The sequence below is a fragment of the Oncorhynchus tshawytscha genome, unplaced genomic scaffold (assembly GCF_018296145.1).
Source record: "Oncorhynchus tshawytscha isolate Ot180627B unplaced genomic scaffold, Otsh_v2.0 Un_contig_4556_pilon_pilon, whole genome shotgun sequence".
Classification (NCBI taxonomy): Eukaryota; Metazoa; Chordata; class Actinopteri; order Salmoniformes; family Salmonidae; genus Oncorhynchus; species Oncorhynchus tshawytscha.
The window spans coordinates 46,148-73,813 of record NW_024609635.1 but is presented as its reverse complement, the minus strand read 5'-3'; the positions used below and the strand labels follow the sequence as shown (position 1 = coordinate 73,813).

General features: G+C 42.1%; 2 protein-coding genes across 2 annotated transcripts; both read left to right on the top strand.

The window, feature by feature from the left end:
- LOC112235974 (zinc finger protein 239-like) lies at window positions 1-27,666 on the top strand. The gene is made up of 3 exons (XM_042316532.1): window positions 1-490; window positions 7,126-8,000; window positions 26,146-27,666. Exons 1-2 carry the CDS (start codon window positions 298-300, stop codon window positions 7,956-7,958), a joined length of 1,026 nt encoding a protein of 341 aa, XP_042172466.1. The 5' UTR covers window positions 1-297; the 3' UTR covers window positions 7,959-8,000; window positions 26,146-27,666.
- LOC112235976 (zinc finger protein 239) lies at window positions 21,055-27,666 on the top strand. The gene is made up of 2 exons (XM_042316533.1): window positions 21,055-21,412; window positions 25,283-27,666. The coding sequence occupies exons 1-2, from the start codon at window positions 21,220-21,222 to the stop codon at window positions 26,029-26,031; spliced, it is 942 nt and encodes a 313-aa protein (XP_042172467.1). The 5' UTR covers window positions 21,055-21,219; the 3' UTR covers window positions 26,032-27,666.

The following is a 27,666-nucleotide window of genomic DNA, read 5'->3' as shown; positions in this document are numbered from 1 at the left end:
CTTCTAGGATGTTGGCCTGAGGTAGGACTACATAGGTTTAAATAGTGGAATAGGGTGGTGGTGTTGTAATGAGTGTAGGGTTAGATGGTACCATATCTTACCTTTTTCATGTAAAGTATAAAGGATGTATACCCCAGTCTAGTTGGTGGCGGTAATGCAACATTTATTGGATGCCAACCGCCGTTAAACCTCATCGAAGAAGAAGAAGACGAAGAACGCTAAGCAGAATCAGAGATAGAGGTTTCAACCAACATTTCTTTGATAAAGCGAAAAGCTACTTTCATAACCATTGCTAATATGTCAAAACTACAGATGTTGAATGTGTTTGTCACGGAGCGTTTGTCAGCGGCTGCTGTGGAGATATTCGGAGCCGTGGAGAAGACCGTAGCAGAGTATCAGGAAGAAATCTGCCGTTCAGCGGAGGAGAACGAGCGTTTACGCAGGCTGTTGGATTTGGTTAGCAAACCAGAGATAAAGTTACACAGAGCAGGTTCGTACAACATTCTGTTGTTGTAACGAGATTTGACTAGATTCATGTTTATTTTCGATTTTTTTTTTACCGTTATTTTATCATGGAGTCATTCGTGTGCAGGGTTGCCAGGTCTAGCTAACATTTCTAGACAATGACTACTCAACCTGCCACAAGGCCTGAAAACTAGCCCCAATTTGGGGGGTTGCAGTAAAAGATTTGCCACGTTTATCCAGTAAACCCTTTTCCATAACGTTATCGAGCGAATTAAGAAGGAATATTCGCGTCACGACGTAAGAATCTAAATGCGTTTTCCATGAAAATAATAATTATTGCGAGCTAACGTGATGTAATCGAGGAATTTTAACATGTCGCAAGAGGAAAGACAAATCGCCCTTATTAAACTCGCCAGATCATTTTCCATCAACGGATGTCGATTTAACTCGTTTGACTGCTATGATTGTAAATCAATCCCATTTGCGAATGTATATAACTATACATAAATCCGACAGAAGAGTTTGAGTGATGAAAGTTGGACAGAGGATCACAATCTCTGCGCAAGACACACTTGGACGAACTTTAGCCAATTTTCTGGCAGTTGTGTCCTTACGTGCCAGCAGGGTTGGGTAGGTTACTTTCTAAATGTAATCCATTAGTTACTAGTTACCTTTTCAAAATGTAATCCGTAATTATTTTTTTTTATTTAACCAGGTAGGCCAGTTGAGAACAAGTTCTCATTTGCAACTGCGACCTGGCCAAGATAAAGCATAGCAGTGTGAGCAGACAACACAGAGTTACACATGGAATAAACAATTAACAAGTCAATAACACAGTAGAAAACAAAGGGGGGAGTCTATATACAATGTGTGCAAAAGGCATGAGGAGGTAGGCGAAGAATTACAATTTTGCAGATTAACACTGGAGTGATAAGTGATCAGATGGTCATGTACAGGTAGAGATATTGGTGTGCAAAAGAGCAAGTAAATAAATAAAAACAGTATGGGGATGAGGTAGGTGAAAATGGGTGGGCTATTTACCAATAGACTATGTACAGCAGCAGCGATCGGTTAGCTGCTCAGATAGCTGATGTTTGAAGTTGGTGAGGGAGATAAAAGTCTCCAACTTCAGCGATTTTTGCAATTCGTTCCAGTCACAGGCAGCAGAGTACTGGAACGAAAGGCGGCCAAATGAGGTGTTGGCTTTAGGGATGATCAGTGAGATACACCTGCTGGAGCGCGTGCTACGGATGGGTGTTGCCATCGTGACCAGTGAACTGAGATAAGGCGGAGCTTTACCTAGCATGGACTTGTAGATGACCTGGAGCCAGTGGGTCTGGCGACGAATATGTAACGAGGGCCAGCCGACCAGAGCATACAGGTCGCAGTGGTGGGTGGTATAAGGTGCTTTAGTGACAAAACGGATGGCACTGTGATAGACTGCATCCAGTTTGCTAAGTAGAGTGTTGGAAGCCATTTTGTAGATGACATCGCCGAAGTTGAGGATCGGAAGGATAGTCAGTTTTACTAGGGTAAGCTTGGCGGCGTGAGTGAAGGAGACTTTGTTGCGGAATAGAAAGCCGACTCTTGATTTGATTTTCGATTGGAGATGTTTGATATGAGTCTGGAAGGAGAGTTTGCAGTCTAGCCAGACACCTAGGTACTTATAGTTTACCTATAATTTAACTTTTGGATTACCCAAACTCAGTAACGCAATATGATTTCATTCCGGCATGTTCCCCTTAAGAGGCATTGTAAGAAGACAAAAATGTTTGTTTACTTTATTTAACCTTTATTTAACTGTTGAGCCACATCTATTGCAGAATAAAACCATGTTAAAGTTTACATAGCTGGCCATATATGGATGTTAAATTTGACTTTATAGGGTTGATTATGTCGGCTTCTGACCATTCACTTTCTACTATATATAATAATATGATTAAATTATATCTTTACATTAAAAACCAAAGTCTTTCAGAATTCTAGTCATTCCAATAAATGCTATACACCTTGATCTTCAAGAATAGGACTTGGAAATATGTGTAACCGATGTGAAATGGCTAGCTAGTTAGCGGTGGTGCGCACTAATAGTGTTTCAGTCGGTGACGTCACTCGCTCTGAGACCTAGAAGTAGTGGTTCCCCTTTACAGTGTTTGTTTACATTTACAATGTTTTAGAAACATTGGAGTAAAACAAGCGTATATTTTGCGTTCTCATGAGGCATTTATAAGTTCTATTCTTCAAGAATCAATTGATCAATTGAGATATATATATATAGGACCAGTCAAAAAGTTTGGACACACCTACTCATTCAAGGGTTTTTATTTTCTACGTTGTAGAATAATAGTGAAGACATGATTATGAAATAACATATGGAATCATGTAGTAACCAAAAAAGTGTTAGACAAAGTAGCCACCCTTTGCCTTGATGACAGCTTTGCATACGCTTAGCATTCTCTCAACCAGCTTCACCTGGAATGCTTTTCCAACAGTCTTGAAGGAGTTCCCACATATGCTGAGCACATTCCTTCACTCTGCGCTCCAACTCATCCCAAACCAGGTCTGGTGATTGTGGAGGCCAGGTCATCTGATGCATCTGATGGTTACAACATGATTCCATATGGGTTATTTAATAGCTTTGACGTCTTCACTATAATTCTACAATTTAGAAAATAGTAAAAAATAAACTAGAATGAGGAGGTGTGTCCAAACTTTTGACTGGTACTGTATATTTATAATTTATAAGTCCAAAAATGGATGTAGCAACTACAGATTGCCACTTTTAAGTCTATCAAAAGTGTGCAAGTTTGAGCATGTGTCCAGTAGGCCTATGGATTATTATTATTTTTACCAGCATGAATTAGATTGAGCAATAAAATCCCCACTTTTATTCCATAGGTTTGGATCTGCACTATGTAGCTGTTGCAAGAGCACATTTTTCACTGGCTGTCCACTGGTTTCAAAAACAATAACTAATGCAGGGCCGACAGGCAAATAGAGATATTTTGGAGACATTCTTACTAATCTGCTAGAGAACCAGTACGGATTTAAGTATAACTTTGTATGACTGAAGCCTTTAGTGAGAGGTCGAATGCTTATAATTTAATCATTTCTGCCCTCCGAGTTCATATTCATTATTTAAATCGGCCCGTTTAATTTCGTCTGGTTTATCATTCCAAATAAAATGGAATATTTTTTGCTCATATAATTTAAACAAGTCACTAGGTGTAGGCAAGGCCATAAGTAAACTGGGACATGACTAAAGAGTTAATCACGGGACTTTTCCACAAATAGGCAGGTATTTTTCTTTCCATGGTAGCAAGATCTTATCTATTTTTACTAACTTTCTATTAAAATGTATTATAGTGAGAATTTCTTTCTTTTGGGATATGAAAACAGTATGTTCTCCAAACCTAACCACCTATCATCATAACTGAATAGATCAAAACAGAAGGTGATGGAGAGGGCTACATAGTACCAGAACCAACCAGTGATCAGCCCCTTTCAGTTCATCCAGACTGCTCCACTCTAAAATTAGAGAGCAGCAGTGTGATTCACATCAATGCCCTATGTAGATATCAATAATAAGTGATATCCGTATCGCCGTAGGCTACACCTCTGCTGTCATCGTTACCTCCAAGTGTTTATTCAAGTTGGATAATCTTTGGATGCCGACAGCAGTCGCACCATTGGAAGACATAGATTGGACTGTAGCCTACAAAAACCTATTCTGTCTTTTTCCCTGCGATCCATCAAACCCATTTTTGGTGTCATCATAGTGGTCTCTGACTTGTTCAGACTTGCTTGGGTTGAACAAACTTAAATTTGCGCCTTTTTTCAATGCTGATTTGAATGCCATTGAGAACAGAAGTGTAAAAAAAAAAATCTGCAAACATACTTTCTGAATTTAACAGTAATCCTCAAAGTAATCACCTAGTTTTTCAAAAGTATGTGTATCAGATTACAATATATTTGCTGGTAACGTAACGCATTACAGTTACCGTTTTGTTGTAATCCCTTACATGTTACGGATTAGATGTAATCCGTTACTCCTCAACCCGTTGTGCCAGACTTCAAACTGTTATAAAAGGCTTATTTGCGATATTGTGTTGTCATTTCAATAGGCATAGGCTACTGACTAACATCTGGGTTTATGATTGTAATTAAACTTTGTCATGGTTTGGTTAGCTAGATGCAGGTAGCCTATAGCCCTTGATAGGCAAGATGTAAAGTGAACGATTTAGCAGCTTGCTTAGTTCAAATTGACAGACTAATTTATTCAACATATAGTAAGGCGATTTTGGGGTAAGAAGTGCTTGTTGCCCAATAGCCTGCTGGAATAGGCTACTAAGGGGTCGGAATTTCAATCACTGAATAAAATATTAATATGGATATGAACTAATATGCTTGTCAATAACAGCCAGTGTTTTTTTTATTTTTTACCTGTAGCCTATTCTGACTGACTTAACAGTCAATCTAATGCTACAGTAGCCTACAAAGCCATAGAAATTAGTACTCTACTTGATGTCTAACATATGCCATTCTCCACATTTTAATGTCTGTTTTTTATTGTGGACTTTTCCCGGAGAGGGTGTTCCATAACGGCCATTTCAAATGTCCACTCGAGACTCAAGAACTGCTGCTGTCACACCTCCTTCCGCCCCTCCCCATCACTCATTCAGTAACAGCCCCCCTCACTGCCAGATAGTCAGCAGCAACCGGTCACAGTAAAATGTATATATATATATTTATTTTTTTAAGAAATGCGATGGTGACCGCAGTGCAGAGTAGGCCAAAAGTGGGCAAAAAAACCTGCAGCCCAAGAACAATTCACCCGCAACATCGTTTTCCAAGTAGCCCAAATTTTGGGGAATACCACGGGCATGGCAACCCTGCTCATGTGACACGTTGTGATATGTTAAAAGGAAGAGGCTGTATGAACACGCCTGGTTCCCAAATTGATGACGTAGGTCGCGCAGTTGAGAGTCGAGTGGAGACGAATGGATTCGGTTCAGTCAGTCATCCTGGTGATACTAGTTTATGCTGGCTAGTTGTCACAGCAGCATTGCGCTAGTTTAAACGTGTAAAAGACAGTGATGCTTATTTCGATGGGCGAGGGAGAAATAACTTGTGGTATTGGTCACCATCTGGATATCACCCTGATATGCCAATTAGCTAACGTATCGACAAACTCGACCCATTGGAATACTGCGTTACTTGATCTTATTTCAAAGAGCGCTCCGTTAGCCACGCCCTAGGACATTGCTTGACATTTTGCAGTGAGACACGTTTTAATAGGAAGAAACGCCTCTCAATTTAAAATGGGTCGGTGACGTCACTCTCTGAGACCTTGAAGGAGTTGTTCCCCTTGCTCTGCAAGGGCCGCGGCTTTTGTGGAGCGATGGGGAACGATGCTTTGAGGGTGACTGTTGTCGATGTGTGCAGTCTGTCCTTCACTCTTGATTGCCGAGCACTGCTGTCCTGCAGTAGGGAGAGGGACGTAGCTAGATAGTCTAGCCAATTGCCAATATCAGGCCAGAGTGACAGCTAAAGCACATTTATTGTAGTGATTTTCACCGAAAATGTACAACTGCGACATAAAAAAAAAAAATCAACAATGGAATGAAGTCCCAACTTCGGCAAACAATAGAACTAGCTAGCTGAGGAGGACGACTGACTGAACCGAATCCGTTCATCCCCACTCAACTCTCTGCACGACATACGTCATCAATTTTGGGCACCAGGCTTGTCTGTATAGCCTCTCCCATCCTCGGTCGTCAGTAGATACCACAGCCACAAAGTCATAAATCCCTCCTATTTCTAACATGTATCTTCATAAAATGTGATTTTAAACTTAACCACACTGCTAACTTTATGCCTAATCTTAAGAAAGGTTCAATAAAAAAATATCAAAAAGCACATCTTTGTGGCCAATTTTGACTTTGTGGCTGTGGAAACCCTTCCTCTCTGGCTATAAGCACCCTCGAACGAAACTCTGGTTCACCAACATTGCTTTGTATAAATCACGTGCTGAGGGACATTCCTGACCCGTAAACGACAAACCAAAATCTAAAACCGACCCTTATCTTAACCCTAACCAAACCATTAACCTTAACACTGAACTTAAACACATTTTTAACTAATTCTAAAATAAAATACATTTTTTGCAGATCAGGAGTGCCCTTATAGTCTTTTCTGTGCTGTTTAGTGTAGACTAGTCAACAAAATCGTCTTATTTTTGAGCACAGAGAGGGCTTCCAAGCTAAATTTCTGATACTTTATTAAAGCTGGAATATGTCATTTTTTGGCCAACTGACCATAGAAACAACATGAACATAGAAATGTAGTTATAGATCTGTCATTCTCATTGAAAGTAAGTCTAAGAAGTGGTAGATATGTTCTATGTGTGTTCATTCTCTGCTTCCCATTCTTAAGTTTAGTTTTTTACTTTCAGTTTTTTACACCAGCTGACAATACAATATTTTTGGTTATGGAAAATATATTTCACAGCAGTTTAGATGGTACAATGATTCGCTACACTATGCTTGCTTGTTTTGTCACAAACTGAAATAAGGCAAACTATTAGAATTTTAGCAACCAGGAAATGACTGAGCGATTTCTGCATAGTGCACCTGTTTAAGATATATTGTTTCCCTCCAGACTTCCAGGTGCTGCCTCCTGCCGTTCACCCTGAGCAACTTAATTGTAAGCAGGAGTGGAGCCCCAGTCTGGGGCAGGAGGACCCAGAACCCACACAGATTAAAGAGGAACAACAGGAGTTCAGACTCAGTCAGGAGGACTCACCTCAGCCCTCACATCTTTACCAAAACCAAACTGTGGATGACGGAGAGAGGTGTATTCTACCTATCATCATAACTGAAGAGATCAAAACAGAAGGTGATGGAGAGGGCTACATAGTACCAGAACCAACCAGTGATCAGCCCCTTTCAGTTCATCCAGACTGCTCTGCTGCAGTGGAGAAACCATATCGGTGTCAACAATGTGACAAAAGCTTCACACGTAAGGGACACTTGACCATCCATTCAAAGATACACACAGGAGAGAAATCCTATCTGTGCAAACAATGTGACAAAAGCTTCATCCAGAAAGGTGACTTAGACAGACATACTAGGGTACACACAGGAGATAATCCATATCAGTGCAAACAATGTGGCAAAATGTTTAACCAGAAAGGAAGCTTGACCATCCATTCAAGGATACACACAGGGGAGAAACCTTATCAGTGCAAAGACTGTGACAAATCCTTCAACCAGAAGATGGAATTGATATTGCATATGAGAGTTCACACAGGGGAGAGACCATATAATTGTCCTGTATGCAAGAAAGGTTACATGGCATTAAGCTATTTAAGACTTCATCAGCGTGTTCACTCCGGGGAGAAACCTTACCAGTGCAAAGAATGTGGCAAATGCTTTGGTTATAAAGGAAGCTTGAAGTCTCATATGAGCACTCACACAAAAACTTCAGCCTGAAGTGAGAACAACAAATGATTACTCACTTGAATTTCTTGTTACATCCAACTTGTAAATAATTTATGTTCTATTTTCTGGCATTTGACAACTAAACAAATGTAGTTATGTGAGAGGAGTGATAAAACATCAGTCAGTATCAGATTTGTAAGCTCATTTTAGCTCTCACTTTTTTTGGATACCTACTGGCCAGGACAATGAGGGAATTTGACCATGCTGGCCCGGCTGAAAAGTGATTGCATCCTTTTTGAAACCAGGCTGCCTCACGGGCATGAGCCATTCCTCCCTCACCGCTTTTGCCTGGTCACATGACAGGCCATAGTCCGGTGCACCGCGGTTCAGCCTAATCAAACTCCTGCACTGCTGGCTTCAGGAAGCTGTCACAGCTGTGTCTAGCAGAGCACACACTTGGATTCCTAAACAACAGGAGTTCATATTCAATTGTTTAACAATGACATACAGGATATTTGGGCCACTATCTGTACTTCTGTCTGCATGTTAGAATATTGAAGTAGCCTATTATGTCTTTGTTGACTATATAATGCAGCAAATATAGATCAGCTTTAATATTGCAGACAGATTGTGGCTTTCAATGTAATTGTCTGCATCATTTCCCCCATATATATAGATATATCTATATATATATTTACATTTTATTATTTTCCCCTAACCCTACCATCCCTCCCCTAATTGGAGTAAACTAAACTAATGGACAACACTACTTAGGTTTCTACTTCTTATATATACACTATATGCATTTTACGGACACAGTATATTTTACAATAGTTATCTTTTGTTTGTTTTTAGTCCCTTCCTTCAGCAACCCTCAACCCCTCTCATATATCTCTGAACACCATCCAATGTTGATTTCTATTTGCCATATGTTTTCCAACTGTGCTGTTTCACATACGTTCTGAAACTATACACATTTTACGGACACTATATTTGACATGAGTTATCTTGTTATTTTTAGTCCCGCCCTTCAACTCCACTCAACCCCTCCCATCTATCTCTGAACATCAGAAAGTTTGGATTTCTATTTTCCAGACCAAAGGACAGATGTCCACCGGTCTAATGTCCGTTGCTCGTGTTTCTTGGTCCAAGCAAGTCTCTTCTTCTTATTGGTGTCCTTTAGTAGTGGTTTCTTTGCAGCAATCGACCATGAAGGCCTGATTCATGCAGCCTCCTCTGAACAGTTGATGTTGAGATGTGTCTGTTACATGAACTCTGAAGCATTTATTTGGACTGCAATTTCTGAGGCTGGTAACTCTAATGAACTTATCCTCTGCAGCAGAGGTAACTCTGGGTCTTCCTTTCCTGTGGCAGTCCTCATGAGAGCAAGTTTCATCGTAGCGCTTGATGGTTTTTGCTACTGCACTTGAAGAAACATTCAAAGTTTTTGAAATTTTCCAGATTGACTGACCTTCATGTAATGATGGACTGCCATTTCTCTTTGCTTATTTGAGCTGTTCTTGCCATAATATGGACTTGGGTATTTTACCAAATAGGGCTATCTTCTGTATACCGCCCCTACCTTGTCACAACACAACTGATTGGTTATCTTCTGTATACCCCCCTACCTTGTCACAACACAACTGATTGCCTCAAACGCATTAAGAAGGAAAGACATTCCACAAATTAACTTTTAACAAGGCACACCTGTTAATTGAAATGCATTCCAGGTGACTCCCTCATGAAGCTGGTTGAGAGAATGCCAAGTGTGGAAAGATGTCATCAAGTCAAAGGATGGCTACTTTGAAGAATCTCAAACATATTTTGATTTGTTTACCACTTTTTTGGTTACTACATGATTCCATATGTGTTAATTCATAGTTTTGATGTCTTCACTATTATTCTACAATGTAGAAAATAGTAAAACGGTGTGTCCAAATGTTTGACTGGTACTGTAATATATATATATATATATATATATATATATATAAATAAAACATTCTATTGGTTGCAAGAATTTTGTTAAATAATTTAAAATGAAAAACACTTGAATACGCCATCATTTTGTGTATCAGTACATCAAAAATCTCTTCCCAACTATTTTGCAATATGGCTATTTTTTAATATGACACAGCGGTTATTTTTTTGGTCCTTAAATGAAACTGGTATACTTCTTTTCTTTATCACAATTTTCGTTAACCAATTCTGGTCTTTAATGCAGGGCCGACAGGCAAGTTTCTTTCTCCCCACTTCCACTTGCCTCTTCCATTTTTGCACTAATGCTGCAATTAGTTGGTTGTAATTTTGGGTAGAGCAGACATTTCCATATATTTGTGTTAGCTGCATGTGTGACAACTCCACCAGTCCTGTCTATGATATAATTTACAAAGATTATACAGTTGTAAAAAAAAAATCTCAAAAATCATGTTTTTTTAACAAATTACTATATTTGAGTTAAACTGTTATTTATTGTAATATTTGTTCTGTCTTTTCTGGTGGATTAAACTGAAATTGCAACCAACTTTCTACAGCTTGTTTTAAAAATAGAGATATTTTGGAGAATTACATTTTAAATAACCGAAAGTGAGAGGTTGAAATCTGAATAAAGGGGAAAAGGCCCTTCTTGAACATGGGGTGAGACATTCTTACTAATCTGCTAGAGAACCAGTACGGATTTAAGTATAACTTTGTATGACTGAAGCCTTTAGTGAGAGGTCGAATGCTTTAATATTTAATCATTTCTGCCCTCCGAGTTCATATTCATTATTTAAATCGGCCCGTTTAATTTCGTCTGGTTTATCGTTCCAAATAAAATGGAATATTATTTGCTCATATAATTTAAACAAGTCACTAGGTGTAGGCAAGGCCATAAGTAAACTGGGACATGACTAAAGAGTTAATCACGGGACTTTTCCACAAATAGGCAGGTATTTTCCTTTCCATGGTAGCAAGATCTTATCTATTTTTACTAACTTTCTATTAAAATGTATTGTAGTGAGAATTTCTTTCTTTTGGGATATGAAAACAGTATGTTCTCCAAACCTAACCACTCAGCCCCTACCCAGATGGTCATGCGCCATCGCAATCTTCGCTCTCTCTATCCCACTACTCTCTGCTCTTCACCCTATCATCTCTCCCTTCTGCTAAATCCTTCTCCCCCTGATTCTGCCTCTTCGACCCCACTCTCCTCCCTTTCCACATCCTATGACTCACACTGTCCCCTTTCCTCCCGACCGTGTTGGCCCTGCCCTCCTGCTCCGTGGCCGAGTGACTCATTGCGAGCTTACAGAACAGGACTGCAGCCAGCTTAGCAAAAATGTAGGAAAAATAAACTTCCGGAGGACCTATCATCCTTTCACTCCCGCCGCTCTACCTTCTCTTCCTCTGTATCCACTGCTAAAGCCACTTTCTAACACTCTAAATTTCAAGCTTCTGCCTCTAACCCTCGGAAACTATTTTTCACCTTCTCCTCCCTCCATCCCCCTTCCTCTTTACGGACGACCCCATCCCCTTCTTCAGACCATCTCTGAAGACCTCCCATTCCTCACTTCCCTCATCAACTCATCCCTGACCACTGGCTGCGTCCCCTCTGACTGCAAAATGGCCTGAGTTGCTGACCTCCTCAAGAAACCAACACTCGACTCATCTGACATCAAAAAATATAGACCTGTATCTCTTCTTTCTTTTCTTTCCATAACACTTGAGCTTGCGGTCTTTGATCAACTTTCTTGTTATCTCCCTCAGAATGATCTTCTTGACCCTTAGCAGTCAGGCTTCTTCTCTGAGTCATGGAGGCTCTCCCCACTGCCAGAGCTGACTCTCTTTCCACTGCCTTAGACACCGTGAACCATCAGATCCTCCTCTCCACCCTCTCAGGGCTGGTTGTCTCAGGCTTTGCACACCCTTGGATTGCATCCTACCTGGCAGGCCGCTCTTACCAGGTGACGTGGAGAGGATCTGTGTCTGCACCACGTACTCTCACTACTGGTGTCCACCAGGGCTCAGTTCTAGGCCCTCTCCTCTTCTCTCTATTGGTCGTGGAAATTCTAACCAGAAAGGAAGACAGAGACTGTAGATTCCTCAAAACAACTTATTTTATTATAAGATTTGCAATAATGGAGCAGGTGCAACAGTCAAGAGCCCAACAAACAACAGTTGGTTCTCAGCCTTTATAGGAAAATACAACCTCTTGTCTATGTGGCATTTTAGCAGGGGTGTGAGATCATGGTGGGAGCATAGCGTACAAACAAGTGATAATTGCAGTTTTGTTACTCCTTTCTGCAGATAAAATTGTCGCTGCTGCTCAAGCTAGCCTCTGTTCTCTTCATATCTCCACACAGCTGTGCCCTTGAAAGATGGGAAAAGAACAGGATGGACCCAGAAACGGGTCACTCAGACGGACCGTTTGTCACTGGACTCGTGACTAAGTTACTCAGAAACAAGAGAGGAAAAACACTGGCTTCTTCTTACATGATAGAAACAGACCGTGGAAATGTTCAGGTTTAAGGCGTACACAAATGATGTGCATAACAGAGTTTGTATTTTTGTCACTATACTATACTATACACCAAGTCACTCAACTCCATCATATTCTCACATGGTCTCTCCTATCATTGCTATGCGGCTGACAGTCGACTACTTTTCTCCTTTCCCTGTTCTGACACCCAGGTGGCGACACGCATCTCTGCGTGCCTGGCAGATATTTCAACATGGATCTCGGCCCACCACCTCAAGCTCAACAAGACAGAACTGCTCTTCCTCCCGGAAGGCCTGCCCGCTCAAAGACCTCTCCATCACAGTTGACAACTCCACAGTGTCGCCCTCCCAGAGTGCAAAGAATCTTGGTGTGACCCAGGACAACACCCTGTCGTGACCCAGGACAACACCCTGTCGTGACCCAGGACAACACCCTGTCGTGACCCAGGACAACACCCTGTCGTGACCCTGGACAACACCCTGTCGTGACCCTGGACAACACCCTGTCGTGACCCTGGACAACACCCTGTCGTGACCCTGGACAACACCCTGTCGTGACCCTGGACAACACCCTGTCGTGACCCTAGACAACACCCTGTCGTGACCCTGGACAACACCCTGTCGTGACCCTGGACAACACCCTGTCGTGACCCAGGACAACACCCTGTCGTGACCCAGGACAACACCCTGTCGTGACCCAGGACAACACCCTGTCGTGACCCTGGACAACACCCTGTCGTGACCCTGGACAACACCCTGTCGTGACCCTGGACAACACCCTGTCGTGACCCTGGACAACACCCTGCTGTTCTCTGCAAACATCAAAGCAGTGACACACTCCTGCAGGTTCATGCTCTACAACAGCCGTAGAATACGACCCTACCTCACACAGGAAGCGGTGCAGGTCCTAATCCAGGAACTCGTCCTCTCCCGTCTGGACTACTACGACTCGCTGTTGGCTGGGCTCCCCACTCGTGCCATTAAATCCCTGCAATTATCCAGAACGCTGCAGCCCGCCTGGTTTTCAACCTTCCCAAGTTCTCTCATGTCACCCCGCACCTCCTCACACTCCATTGGCTTCCAATCGAAGCTCCCATCCACTACAAGACCATGGTGCTTGCATACGGAACAACAAGAGGAATTTCCCTTACCTACAATCAGGCTATGCTCAAACCCTACACCCCAACCCGAGCACTCCGTTCTGACACCTCAGGTCTCTTGGCCCTCCCACCCCTACAGGAAGGCAGCTCCCACTCAGCCCAAGTTCTTCTCTGTCCTGGCACCCCAATGGTAGAATCAGCATCTCCCTGAAGCTAGGACAGCAGAGTCCCTGCCCATCTTCCAAAAACATCTGAAATAATCCTCCTCCTCACCTCAAGGTTTTTGGTGTCCATTACTGGCCGTTACAGGAAAGCCCCACACAAACCGCCACCATAGATTTTTTAACTAACCTGTTCTTGGCGATCATTTCTTAATTCTCGATTCCATTTGCAGGTGGTTCTATAAAAACAAGAAAACTCAGAAAGATATTAAATCCATGTTTTGTACCCTGCGAGGAGGTTCCTTGCCATTTTAGCTGCCACACATCTAACATTTCCCAGCATTTTTTCAGGAACTAGTCATTTCTATGCGAAGCGTCAACGGCCACGTGTAGAAGTAGATGACAGCGCGTAACAAAGTGCGACCAAAACAAAGATCTACACAGATGGAAGAGGCATATCTCACTCCATACAAAACATGTATGTAGTATCTTTCTGAATTTTCGTTGCCAAGAACAGGTTAGTTGAAAAATCTCTGGCGGCGGCTTCTATGGAGCATTCCTGGAACGCCCTGTAATGGACATTAAAAGTATCATCATTCATAACTATCATCAATATGTGCAAACTACAGTTGTTAGTCACCGAGCGTTTCTCGGCGGCTGCTGTGGAGATATTCGGGGCCGTGGAGAAGATCATAGCGGTGTCAGGAAAAACGAAGGTTACGTACGTAACCACGGTTATGTGAGCTATTGAATCATTCCAATATGGTATCCTTCAATAAGGTATCCCTCCGCGCAGCAGGACACATTCTGAGTAAGGATTTCAGTATTGCTGAGGCTGCGGCGAAACCACTTAAATAGCTGCCGCTGCACTACTTCCCCCTCGTGTCCTTTTTCGAGGTGCCATAGATCACCGACAAAGAGGATTGGAGTGATCCGGTAGCACACATAACCGTGGTTACTGATAAAATCATTTTAATGTTGAAAGATAATGATTAAATAATTCCACTCTGAAACCTTAAAACTGTATGAAATTGATTAGAATCATAAAATTATAATCCGATGATGTGTGTAGTTTTTGCCGGAATTAGGTTAAACAATGTATCTGTATAGTGGAAAAACACAGACTGTCTGAGCAAGGCGTAGCTCAGGATTTGAACTTGTGTGTGTGTGCCGAAGAAAATACATAGAACAGTTCAACTGTGTTTGAACCGACCTGGCAGGAACTCTGAGGAACCTATGAGAGCACAGGGAGTACTTCTCAAGGTTTCCCTAATCTCGGGGGAGTGGAACTGTCGGCTAGGCAGTGATACACAGTGGTGAGAACTATAGAGATAAAACGCACCTACTGATTGTGTGGAAGTATGTGCGTAGGATATCTACTGTTTGTGTGGAAGTATGTGCGTAGGATATCTACTGTTTGTGTGGAAGTATGTGCGTAGGATACCTACTGTTTGTGTGGAAGTATGTGCGTAGGATACCTACTGTTTGTGTGGAAGTATGTGCCTACTGTTTGTGTGGAAGGTGCGTATACCTACTGTTTGTGTGGAAGTATGTGCGTAGGATATCTACTGTTTGTGTGGAAGTATGTGCGTAGGATACCTACTGTTTGTGTGGAAGTATGTGCGTAGGATATCTACTGTTTGTATGGAAGTATGTGCGTAGGATATCTACTGTTTGTGTGGAAGTATGTGTGTAGGATACCTACTGTTTGTGTGGAAGTATGTGCGCATCTATAAAATGGATGTCTTTGTATAATGGACTTCAGAACGTTCTCGTGAATAAACTGTACTATCTTTTTGCATAAGAGTCTTTGACTAATTATTATTAAACCCATGGTCTTACAGATCTCAGGGATTGGTCAAAGCTATTGATTGTCAGTTATTATCATTGGGATTGAAAATTCTTGTGACAGTTACATATGCAACCTTCGTTATGTAGCACTATATTGGATCACTCCAATATGGTATCGGTGAACTATGTAAGGGCCAGACAGAGAACAAAGTCCCATAGAACTGAGCTCAGGGCATTCATAGTTGCTGTGTCCCTCCGTCCCCACTCAGGGAAGGAGGCAACACCCAGCACAGCCGTCCCAACCTTATTGGCGGGGGTAACATTGACTCAATTGTACCTAGAAAAAGTGCTATACGATGCCCAACTGGCCGAGTCGAAAATGTAATTGAGGGGAAACTCCTCAGAGCAGGGCCCACCATGTAGCTACTCCTCTAATAGAATACGCTACTACAACAGAGGTCAGAGGCCGGCTGTCCAGCCAATATACTGCAGTAATAGTGTCCACAATCCAATGTGAGAGTCTTTAGGCTCTGTAGGATCTGTCCCAGAACTCTCTCACTATAGAAAACGAATAGCCAATCAGACTGTCGTATTGCCTGTGTAATGTAAGTGTCCAAGGTTCTGGCCGGGCACAGCACACTCTTGGGGAAAAACACCCATCTCACGAAGGGGCATACATACTCACGAAGGGGCATATATCTCACGAAGGGGCATTTGGAAAGTATTCAGACCCCTTCCCCTTTTCCACATTTTGACATGTTACAGCCTTTCTCTAAAATTGATTAAATCACATTTTTCCTCCTCAATCTACACACAATACCTGATAATGACAATTCGAAAAAACTTTTGTAAATTTCAAAAATAAAACATAAATACCTTATTTACATAAGTATTCACACCCTTTGCTATGAGACTCAAAATTGAGCTCAGGTGTAACTTGTTTCCTATTTTTCATCCTTGAGATGTTTCTACAACTTGATTGGAGTCCACCTGTGGTAAATTCAATGGATTGGACACAGTTGACAGTGCATGTCAGAGGAAAAACCAAGCCGTGAGGTTGAAGGAATTGTCCGTAGAGCTCCATGACGAGTCGAGGCACAGATCTGGGGAAGGGTGGCAAAAACTTTCTGCAGCATTGAACATAGTGGCCTCCATTATTCTTAAATGGAAGAAGTTTGGAACCACCAAGACTCTTCCTAAAGCTGGCCGCCTGGCCAAACTGAGAAAATGGGGGAGAAGGGCCTTGTCAGGGAGGTGACCAAGAAGCCAATGGTCACTCTGACAGCGCTCCAGAGTTCCTCTGTGGAGATGGGAAAATCTTCAGGAAGGACAACCATCTCTGCAGCACTCCACCAATCATGCCTTTATGTGGCCAGACGGAAGCCACTCCTCAGTAAAAGGCACACGACAGCCCGCTTGAAGTTTGCAAAAAGGCACCTAAAGGACTCTCAGACCATGAGAAACAAGATTCTCTGGTCTGATGAAACCAAGATTGAACTCTTTGGCCTGAATGCCAAGTGTCACATCTGGAGGAAACCTGGCACCATCCCTACGGTGAAGCATGGTGGTGGCAGCATCATGCTGTGGGCATGTGTTTCAGCGGCAGAGACTGGGAGACTAGTCAGGATCGAGGGGAAGATGAATGAAGCAAAGTACAGAGAGATCCTTGATAAAAACCTGCTCCGGAGTGCTCAGGACCTCAGACTGGGGTGAAGGTTCACCTTCCATCAGGACAATGCCCCTAAGCACACAGCATAGACAATGCAGGAGTTGCTTCGGGGAATGTCCTTGAGTGGCCCAGCCAGAGCCCGGATAAGAACCTGATTGAACATCTCTGGAGAGTCCTGAAAATAGCTGTGCAGTGACGCTCTCCATCCATTACCTGACAGAGCTTGAGAGGATCTGCAGAGAAGAATAGGAGAATCTCCCTAAATACAGGTGTGCCAAGCTTCATACCCAAGATAACTCGAGGATGTAATCGCTGCCAAAGGTGCTTCAGCAAAGTCCTGAATAATGGGTATGAATACGTATGTAAATGTGATATTTCAACATTTTAAACAAACCTGTTTTTGCTTTGTCATTATGGGGGGAGGGGGGACAATTTCATCCATTATAGAATATGGCTGTAACATAACAAAATGTGGAAAAAGTCAAGGGGTCTGAATACTTTGGATGCACCGTACAAGTTTTGCTCAAAGCAGCCAACTAAAGTAATGTAGCTAACGTAAGTTCAATCACAAAGGCTGGTCTGAGTGCATTTCCTGTTTCATTCAGTAGTACAGCACAATTCACAGTTGCATTTCATCATGGGCACAGTGGGAATTTATATCTGTGATGTTTAAATTATGTCTTACCCCCAGAGCGAGAAAGTACATCACTTCCAGCAGATCTCCATGCTGAGGGCGGCGTTGACCATGCACTGCTTCTCGTGGGGTGAGCCTGATGTTCCGCATATCATGTCTATGTGTTTAACATGGGGGAAAGGGGACACAGTCAAAATTGATGCATCTACAAATTCACTGTTTTACACAATATTGTATCATATTTGCTGAGTTACTGACCTGTCTGTCTACAGGCTTGTCCTGCTGTAGTCTCCACAACCGGATCACACTGGCACGGGATGTCCATGCACTGGATGGACTGAGGGATGCACTCCTGTTGGACTGGAAAACAAAGAGACATGGTCAGTGGTGGGTATTTTTCAATGCTGTATCACCATATTTATCTGGACAGAAAACAAATTGTTTCTCATACTCAACACCCAACACTCAATCCTCATGCCTTATTGTTTGTTCTTGTTTCCCAATCAACAGTCTGGATCTTCATCTTCTGCCATGGTGGATGAGCTACCTTTTCTGGTAAATACAGGGGCTTTTCTCATTCCCACCGGAAAAGGGCAGCTACAAACCCAAGTGTTGTCACTGGGTTTCCAGTCCATCCCACCTGAAAGACAACAAAAGTTACTTTTACTAGCTAGCTAAATTGATTACTGAAATGATATCTACATTAAAATACCATAACCCACAGACTTGACTATAGTAACAGTAAAATAGACTGGGCTTTGGTCTATCTGCACATCTAAAATCATACTATGTGGATGGGTTATTTCTGCTGAGATGAAGGAATTATCTGGAATGATCAACTAGATGATCAGGACAGTCTAGGTTACTATTTGCCAGAAGAGGTGAAGTATTGCAATGAGCTATACAACTACTTCTGATTCTAATTCTCAAGAGGAAAGTTAAAACCATCAGCCATAAGGTCACTGAAGAGGACCAACAGTGATAGGGGGATTGTCTGAAAGGTACTGACATGCAGGGATAATAACATAAGGATTTTGGGCACTGGCCAGCAGACCAAGATTTCTACATTCAGGTCCTACATCTGTGGCATGCAATGTTTATAAAGAAACATTTTCAATAAAGAGGTCACAACATTCATTATGCTATTATATGCTAGTTTTTTAAAAGTTTTTTTTATACTTGTAAGGAGGGTAATGTGCATTGTACATGTAACTACAGTCGGTGGTTATCTATACTGAAAAAAAATCTAAACGCAACATGTAAAGTGTTGGTCCCATGTTTCATGAGCTGAAATTAAAGATCCTTGAAAAGGTTATTTCCCTCAAATGTTGTGCACAAATTTGTTTACACCTTGTGTTGGAGAAAATAAAAGGCCACTAAAATGTGCAGTTTGTCACACAACGCCACAGATGTCTCAAGTTGAGAGAGCCTGCAATTGGCATGTTGAATACAGGAATGTCCACCAGAGCTGTTGCCAGATAATTCAATGTTAATTTCTCTACCATAAGCCGACTCTAACGTCTTTAGAAAATTTGGCAGTACATCCAACCAGCCTCACAATCGCAGAACATGTGAAATCACACCAGCCAAGGACATCCACATCCAGCTGCTTCACCTGTGGGATCATCTGAGACCTGCCACCTGGACAGCTGATGAACTTGAGTATTTCTATTTGTAATAAAGCCCTTTTGTGGGGAAAAACTCATTCTGATTCGCTGGGCCTGGTGATGCCAAGAGTGTGCAAAGCTGTCATCAAGGCAAAGGGTGGCTACTTTGAATAATCTCAAATATATTTTGATTTGTTTAAAACGTTTTTGGTTACTACATGATTCCATGTGTTATTATATAGTTTTGATGTCTTCACTATTATTCTACAATGTAGAAAATAAGAAAAAATAAAAACCCTTGAATGATCCACATCGATGGAACAATAGTGGAGAGGGTAGCAAGTTTTAAGTTCCTCGGCATACACATCACAGACAAACTGAATTGGTCCACTCACACAGACAGCATCGTGAAGAAGGCGCAGCAGCGCCTCTTCAACCTCAGGAGGCTGAAGAAATTTGGCTTGTCACCAAAAGCACTCACAAACTTCTACAGATGCACAATCGAGAGCATCCTGGCGGGCTGTATCACCGCCTGGTACGGCAACTGCTCCGCCCTCAACCGTAAGGCTCTCCAGAGGGTAGTGAGGTCTGCACAACGCATCACCGGGGCAAACTACCTGCCCTCCAGGACACATACACCACCCGATGTTACAGGAAGGCCATAAAGATCATCAAGGACATCAACCACCCGAGCCACTGCCTGTTCACCCCGCTATCATCCAGAAGGCGAGGTCAGTACAGGTGCATCAAAGCTGGGACCGAGAGACTGAAAAACAGCTTCTATCTCAAGGCCATCAGACTGTTAAACAGCCACCACTAACATTGAGTGGCTGCTGCCAACACACTGACACTGACTCAACTCCAGCCACTTTAATAATGGGAATTGATGGGAAATGATGTAAATATATCACTAGCCACTTTAAACAATGCTACCTTATATAATGTTACTTACCCTACATTATTCATCTCATATGCATACGTATATACTGTACTCTATATCATCGACTGCATCCTTATGTAATACATGTATCACTAGCCACTTTAACTATGCCACTTTGTTTACATACTCATCTCATATGTATATACTGTACTCGATACCATCTACTGTATCTTGCCTATGCTGCTCTGTACCATCACTCATTCATATATCCTTATGTACATATTCTTTATCCCCTTACACTGTGTATAAGACAGTTTTGGAATTGTTAGTTATATTACTTGTTGGTTATTACTGCATTGTCGGAACTAGAAGCACAAGCATTTCGCTACACTCGCATTAACATCTGCTAACCATGTGTATGTGACAAATAAAATTTGATTTGATGAGTAGATGTGTCCAAACTTTTGACTTGTAAATTCACCTGTATTTACTCCACAAAAATGAAACAGTAATTAGCTACTAATGTGGCTTTCATAAAGAACTACAATTCACTATGGGACAAATGAATGGTGGAAAGGCGATTGGAACCATTTCCCTGTTTGACCACTAGATTTGATGGGTATTATGATACCTCCACTGTGGGGCTCTATTGCGACTTTAATTAGAAGGTACTAACAGACAAGGCAAAGGCATGAATAAAACGGCGTCTTGGGACCCACATTGAAACTGAGGGCAAAACTCTGCTTTGTCCAGGTAATGGGCTGGATCCAATAACTGGTTTTCCATGAAATGCTCCAAAACAGCAGGTGGCGCTAATGTAATGCAGTATTTTTTTCTGCCGACCAGCTTTTGTGAAAGGAGAACACTATCAATTTTTTATATTTTTTATTTAGAAATTGTTGTTCAAAGGGCGCTAAGCAGATTCTTATAGAAAGGTTTCAACCAATATTTATTTGATAAAACGAACAGCTACACTTTCATAACCATTTCCAATATGTCGAAACTACAGTTGTTGAATGTGTTCGTTACCGAGCGTTTGTCGACAGCTGCTGTGGAGATATTCGTGGTCGTAGAGAAGATTATTACGGAGTATCAGGAAGAAATCTGCCGTTCAGTAAAGGAGAACGAGCGTCTACGGAGGCTGTTGGACATGGCTACCAAACCAGAGAGAACCTCACACATAGCAGGTTTGTAGTGAAATACAGTTGTACGAGATTTGATTTGTAGACCAATAGATTAGATTAATGTGGCACATTGTGATATGCCAAAGGGGAGGTGAAGGGTGTTGCTTCATCCCAATATGGCGACTGGATTAAGGGCGAGTATAATGAAGTGGGTACGTCAAAAGCGCTCTGTGTTTTTTCTTTTTCTTCGGGTTCTTACCATGCTGCTCAACTACTTTACATGCAGCTACTGTACCGCAAGAGTTTGGATGTCTGTTTTCAAGCTAGAGGACGAGTCTGAGCATTGGTGGAAAAAGTACTAAATTGTCATACATGAGTAAAAGTAAATATACCATAATAGAAAATGACTCAGATAAAAGTGAAAATCCTAGTAAAATATAGTACTACTTGAGTAAAAGTATTTGGTTTTAAATATAGTAAACACTAGAACCGCTGGGCCTCGAAGGATCCCCCTTTATGCAAATGAGCAGTCATTCTGACTGCAAAATTCTAACAGTGTAATTAATACATTTCATATGCTATCACTGAAATAATCATTTGATTGTGTTCATGATGGTCTTTGGTAACATTGGAAAATATTTGTTCCCTGATTCCAAGTAACAAAATAGCATTTTCATTAGTTGATGTAGGCTATATGTAAAAACACAAATTCCACTGTTAAATCAATTTTATTTGTGGAGTGCCTTTGTTACAACTATGAAACAGAAACTATATAATATGCGTTGGAACATGGTAACAGCTTCTTTTTATAAGTACTTTTGTTTTTACAAAATACTAGGGCTGAGTGATATGGACAAAATATCATATCACATTATTTTTCTAAATGTTGACAGTATTTGACAGTACTTTATGTTTTTGAATAATAAAAGTTAGACATTTGCTTTATGAGTAGTGCTTGACCCTGGGGTGGCAACACATCCATTCTAACTTATTTCAATGGATCTTACTCATTCTAATTGTTTTCTACTGTTCAATTAAACTTCAACTCAAAATAATTTCCTGCACTCATTTGAGATTATTTCCACACTGTCACGTAGGGCTGCACGATATGGGCAAAAAAAAGTGAGGTAGCCTAGTGGTTCGAGCGTTGGACTAGTAACAAAGGTTGCAAGATTGAATCCCAGAGCTGACAAGGTAAAAAAAAATCTGTCGTTCTGCCCCTGAACAAGGCAGTTAACCCACTGTTCCTAGGCCGTCATTGAAAATAAGAATTTGTTCTTAACTGACTAGCCTAGTTTAATAAAGGTAAAATACATTTTAAAATTAACTTGCGATTTAGATCAACACTTGGGTGAACTGTTGGAATCATGGAAAAAATGATTATTCTAATTATATAGCTAGAAGATAATAGTGGACACTTTGAATACAGTGTTGTTTGACAGGACACAAACAAAAATACCAGGGAGGAGTTAGTGTCAGGGTAGGAACCAAAGTGATGGTCAGTGTTTCTTTGGGTACCCTATAATCTCTCTCTTAGCTACTTCATGTAGCTAACATATTTAAGCTTTGCCTATTCCTCATTGATTTAGAAGATACTGTTGCACAAACAACATGCTGTTTTAGGCCTACACCATCACTGGTATCAGGTTGTATAGCTAGCTAAGTTTGCTCCGACTCAGTACATTTATTAGCTAGCTAGCCAGATAACTAGCAATTAGCAGTTAACACAACTTAGCCACAACTTGCTAAGAAAAGACAAACTAGCAGTTTGTAGATGTTGTAGATTAAGAAGCAAAGTGGAAACAGCATCGTAGTTATCAACATTGTTGCATGTGCTGCATTGAACATGCAGACTGAATGCAAGTGTCCCGTGGTCGAGCAACAACAAATGCACTCGAGTGACAGGGGGTGGGGTAGGGCTAGGTCTGTGTGGAAAGTGGCATGAGAGAGCAGTGACTGAAGTAGGGGAGTAAACTATAAAAGTGGACATTACATACAGCGTATCACATTTAACAAACCAAACAGAAGGTGAAGTAAAAACCCAAACCGGTCCGTGCATCAATACCGGTATATAGTAATATACGGTATACCGCCCAGCCCTACGACTGTCCAGTAAACAACTAACCAAAATCTAAAACTGACCATTATCTTAACCCTAACCTAATTTTAACTCATTCTGAAATTAAATATACACTGCTCAAAAAAATAAAGGGCACACTAAAATAACACATCCTAGATCTGAATGAATGAAATATTTTTATTAAATACTTTTCTTTACATAGTTGAATGTGCTGACAACAAAATCACGCAAAATTTGATTTCCATTGATAATTTTATCAACCCATGGAGGTCTGGATTTGGAGTCACACTCAAAATTAAAGTGGAAAACCACACTACAGGCTGATCCAACTTTGATGTAATGTCCTTAAAACAAGTCAAAATGAGGCTCAGTAGTGTGTGTGGCCTCCACGTGCCTGTATGACCTCCCTACAACGCCTGGGCATGCTCCTGATGAGGTGGCAGATGGTCTCCTGAGGGATCTCCTCCCAGACCTGGACTAAAGCATCCGCCAACTCCTGGACAGTCTGTGGTGCAACGTGGCGTTGGTGGATGGAGCGAGACATGATGTCCCAGATGTTCTCAATTGGATTCAGGTCTGGGGAACGGGCGGGCCAGTCCATAGCATCAATGCCTTCCTCTTGCAGGAACTGCTGACACACTCCAGCCACATGAGGTCTAGCATTGTCTTGCATTAGGAGGAACCCAGGGCCAACCGCACCAGCATATGGTCTCACAAGGGGTCTGAGGATCTCATCTCGGTACCTAATGGCAGTCAGGCTACCTCTGGTGAGCACATGGAGGGCTGTGCGGCCCCCCAAAGAAATGCCACCCCACACCATGACTGACCCACTGCCAAACCGGTCATGCTGGAGGATGTTGCAGGCAGCAGAACGTTCTCCATGGCGTCTCCAGACTCTGTCACGTCTGTCACATGTGCTCAGTGTGAACCTGCTTTCATCTGTGAAGAACACAGGGCGCCAGTGGCGAATTTGCCAATCTTTGTGTTCTCTGGCAAATGCCAAACGTCCTGCATGGTGTTGGGCTGTAAGCACAACCCCCACCTGTGGACGTCGGGCCCTCATACCACCCTCATGGAGTCTGTTTCTGACCGTTTGAGCAGACACATGCACATTTGTGGCCTGCTGGAGGTCATTTTGCAGGGCTCTGGCAGTGCTCCTCCTGCTCCTCCTTGCACAAAGGCGGAGGTAGCAGTCCTGCTGCCGGGTTGTTGCCCTCCTACGGCCTCCTCCACGTCTCCTGATGTACTGGTCTGTCTCCTGGTAGCGCCTCCATGCTCTGGACACTACGCTGACAGACACAGCAAACCTTCTTGCCACAGCTCGCATTGATGTGCCATCCTGGATGAGCTGAACCACCTGAGCCACTTGTGTGGGTTGTAGACTCCGTCTCATGCTACCACTAGAGTGAAAGCACCGCCAGCATTCAAAAGTGACCAAAACATCAGCCAGGAAGCATAGGAACTGAGAAGTGGTCTGTAGTCACCACCTGCAGAACCACTCCTTTATTGGGGGTGTCTTGCTAATTGCCTATAATTTCCACCTGTTGTCTATTCCATTTGCACAACAGCATGTGGAATTTATTGTCAATCAGTGTTGCTTCCTAAGTGGACAGTTTGATTTCACAGAAGTGTGATTGACTTGGAGTTACATTGTGTTGTTTAAGTGTTCCCTTTATTTTTTTGAGCAGTGTATTTTTGTAGGTCAGGAGTGTCAGTATAGCCTTTTCTGTGCTGTAGTGTAGACTAGTCAACAAAATAGTTTTATTTTTGAGGTCAGAGAGGTCTTCCAAACAAAATTACAGGTATTGTATTAAGAAGTCAATATTGATTGACTATATTTTTTTCCCCTCCAGGCTTCCAGCTACTGACTCCTGTCGTTCCCCCTGAGCAGCAGGAGTGGAGCCTCAGTCTAGAGCAGGAAGACCCAGAACCCACACATATTAAAGAGGAACAACAGGAACACAGACTCAGTCAGGAGGACCCACCTCAGCCCTCACATCATTACCAAAACCAAACTGTGGATGATGGAGAGATGAGTGCTCTACCGATCATCATAACTGAGGAGATCAAAACAGATCCTGATGGAGAGGACTACAGAGTACCACAACCAACCAGTGATCAGCCCCTTTCAGTTCATCCAGACTGCTCTGCTGCAGTGGAGAGGCCATATCAGTGTAAACAATGTGGCAACAGCTTCACACGTAAGGGACACTTGACCATTCATTCAAGGACACACACGGGAGAGAACCCCTATCAGTGCAAACAATGTGGCAAAAGGTTTAACCAGAAGAGCAACTTGACCATCCATACAAGGGTACACACAGGAGAGAATCCCTATCAGTGCAAACAATGTGGCAAAATGTTTAACCAGAAGGGACACTTGACCGTTCATTCAAGGATACATACAGGGGAGAGACCATATCAGTGTAAAGACTGTGACAAAGCCTTCAACCAGAAGATAGAATTGACATTGCATATGAGAGCTCATACAGGAGAGAGACCATATATCTGTCCTGTATGCAAGAAAGGTTACATCGCATTAAGCTATTTAAGACTTCATCAGCGTGTTCACACAGGGGAGAAACCTTACCAGTGCAAATAATGTGGCAAATGCTTTGGTTATAAAGGAAGCTTGAAGTCTCATATGAGCACTCACACAAAAACTTCAGCCTGAAGTGAGAACAACAAATGATTACTCACTTGAATTTCTTGTTACATCCAACTTGTAAATAATGATTATATTTCCTGCCACTTGACAACAAAACAAATGTAGTTGTGTGTTAAAGGTTTTGTTTTTTCAATTTATGTTTTCAGGTTGAACTTTAGGATGTATAGCACGTTGGAGGCAGCGATTTGTGTCACCTCGTTAATCAGTATGTGTTACACCTGTGCTGGCCCTTGTGCTATTTAAGAGTGGCTGGCCCAGTGCTTCAGTTGCCTTGAAATGTGGACGTTCGGTCAACACCTTTTTAGTTGGCTCTCCCTATTCCATTTATAGAAAAATGTTCATTTGTCTGATCTTCCCTGTATTTGTTTTGCTCAACTTTTTGGTTTGTTTCCTGTCTTTTAAGTTTGGTGTGGGTTTTTCTTGTGTTGGCCTCTTCTTGGGCAAATTTAGTGGGTGCTCGTGGTGGTTGCCATTTACATTCCAGTTGTTGTGACTAGTCAACTTTCAGTGGATACCCCAACGAGTGTCTTTCAGAACCCCTCGTAAAACCCTGCCTGTTTCGTTTTGGTTGTCAGTGACTTTTTGTTACTTCCCCCTTCTGTTTGAGCAACATTATGTGGTTTTGTAGCTGAGGAAAGTAACAATGTGCGTGTGGAGTGTAAAGCATCACTCTATCCAATTTGTAAGCTCATTTTGGTGCTCACTTTTTTTGGATGCCTATTTGCCGTTATAATGAGGGAATTTGATTATGCTGGCCCGGGTGGGCAGAGTTTGCACCAGGTGAAAATTGATTTGCATCAGTTTGAGACTATGCTGCCTCACAGGTGTGATCCAATCACATGACAGGTCATAGCCAGGTGCACCGCTGTTCAGCCTAATCAAACTCCCTCACCACTGTATCTAGCACAGAGCACACATTTGGATTTCTCAACGAGTTCTTATTCAATTGTTTAACAATAACATACAGGATATTTGGGCCACTATCTTCTATCTGTACTGATGTTAGAATATTGAAGTAGCCTATTACGTATTTGACAATCTATATAATGCAGCAAATAATTTGTTGTAATAAAGTACTTTAAAAAAAATGGATGTCATTCATACTGGAGGATGTATTAAACCTGCCTATCAGCTCTATTTCCTGCCTCCTACCCCAACCCTATCCTGACCCATTAGGCTGATTGGAATGTATCTGGGCCTGTCTTCATGAAGCATCTTGGATGAGTGCTAATCTAGGATCAGATCACTCCTGTCCGTTCATTATAATTGAAAAAGCTAAACTTGTCCAAGATCAGCACTCCTACTTTGAGAACACAACCCCTGACCCTGTGTTACTGTTTAGGATCAACATTTACCTCCTCCCAGTTGGTGCACCAAAGACATTACAGTATGAAGATGGGTAGAAACTGCTTCTCCAATAGAAATCCCGATCACACTTGTAGGCGATGCAATGGCGACATTGTGAATGCGCAGAAACGTCATTGGGTCTTACGGTCGCCCCGCCCCGAACTGCACATGTGCAAATCAAAGGCACTCTTTTGAAATAAAGTTGTTTTTGACAAATGAAAA

Excerpts from the sequence above, each read along its gene's own strand:
- LOC112235974 (XM_042316532.1), top strand. The coding sequence starts at position 298 with ATGTCAAAACTACAGATGTTGAATGTGTTTGTCACGGAGCGTTTGTCA. Across the intron at positions 491-7,125 it reads GATAAAGTTACACAGAGCAG|ACTTCCAGGTGCTGCCTCCT; the intron begins GTTCGTACAACA and ends GTTTCCCTCCAG.
- LOC112235976 (XM_042316533.1), top strand. The coding sequence starts at position 21,220 with ATGTCGAAACTACAGTTGTTGAATGTGTTCGTTACCGAGCGTTTGTCG. Across the intron at positions 21,413-25,282 it reads GAGAACCTCACACATAGCAG|GCTTCCAGCTACTGACTCCT; the intron begins GTTTGTAGTGAA and ends TTTCCCCTCCAG.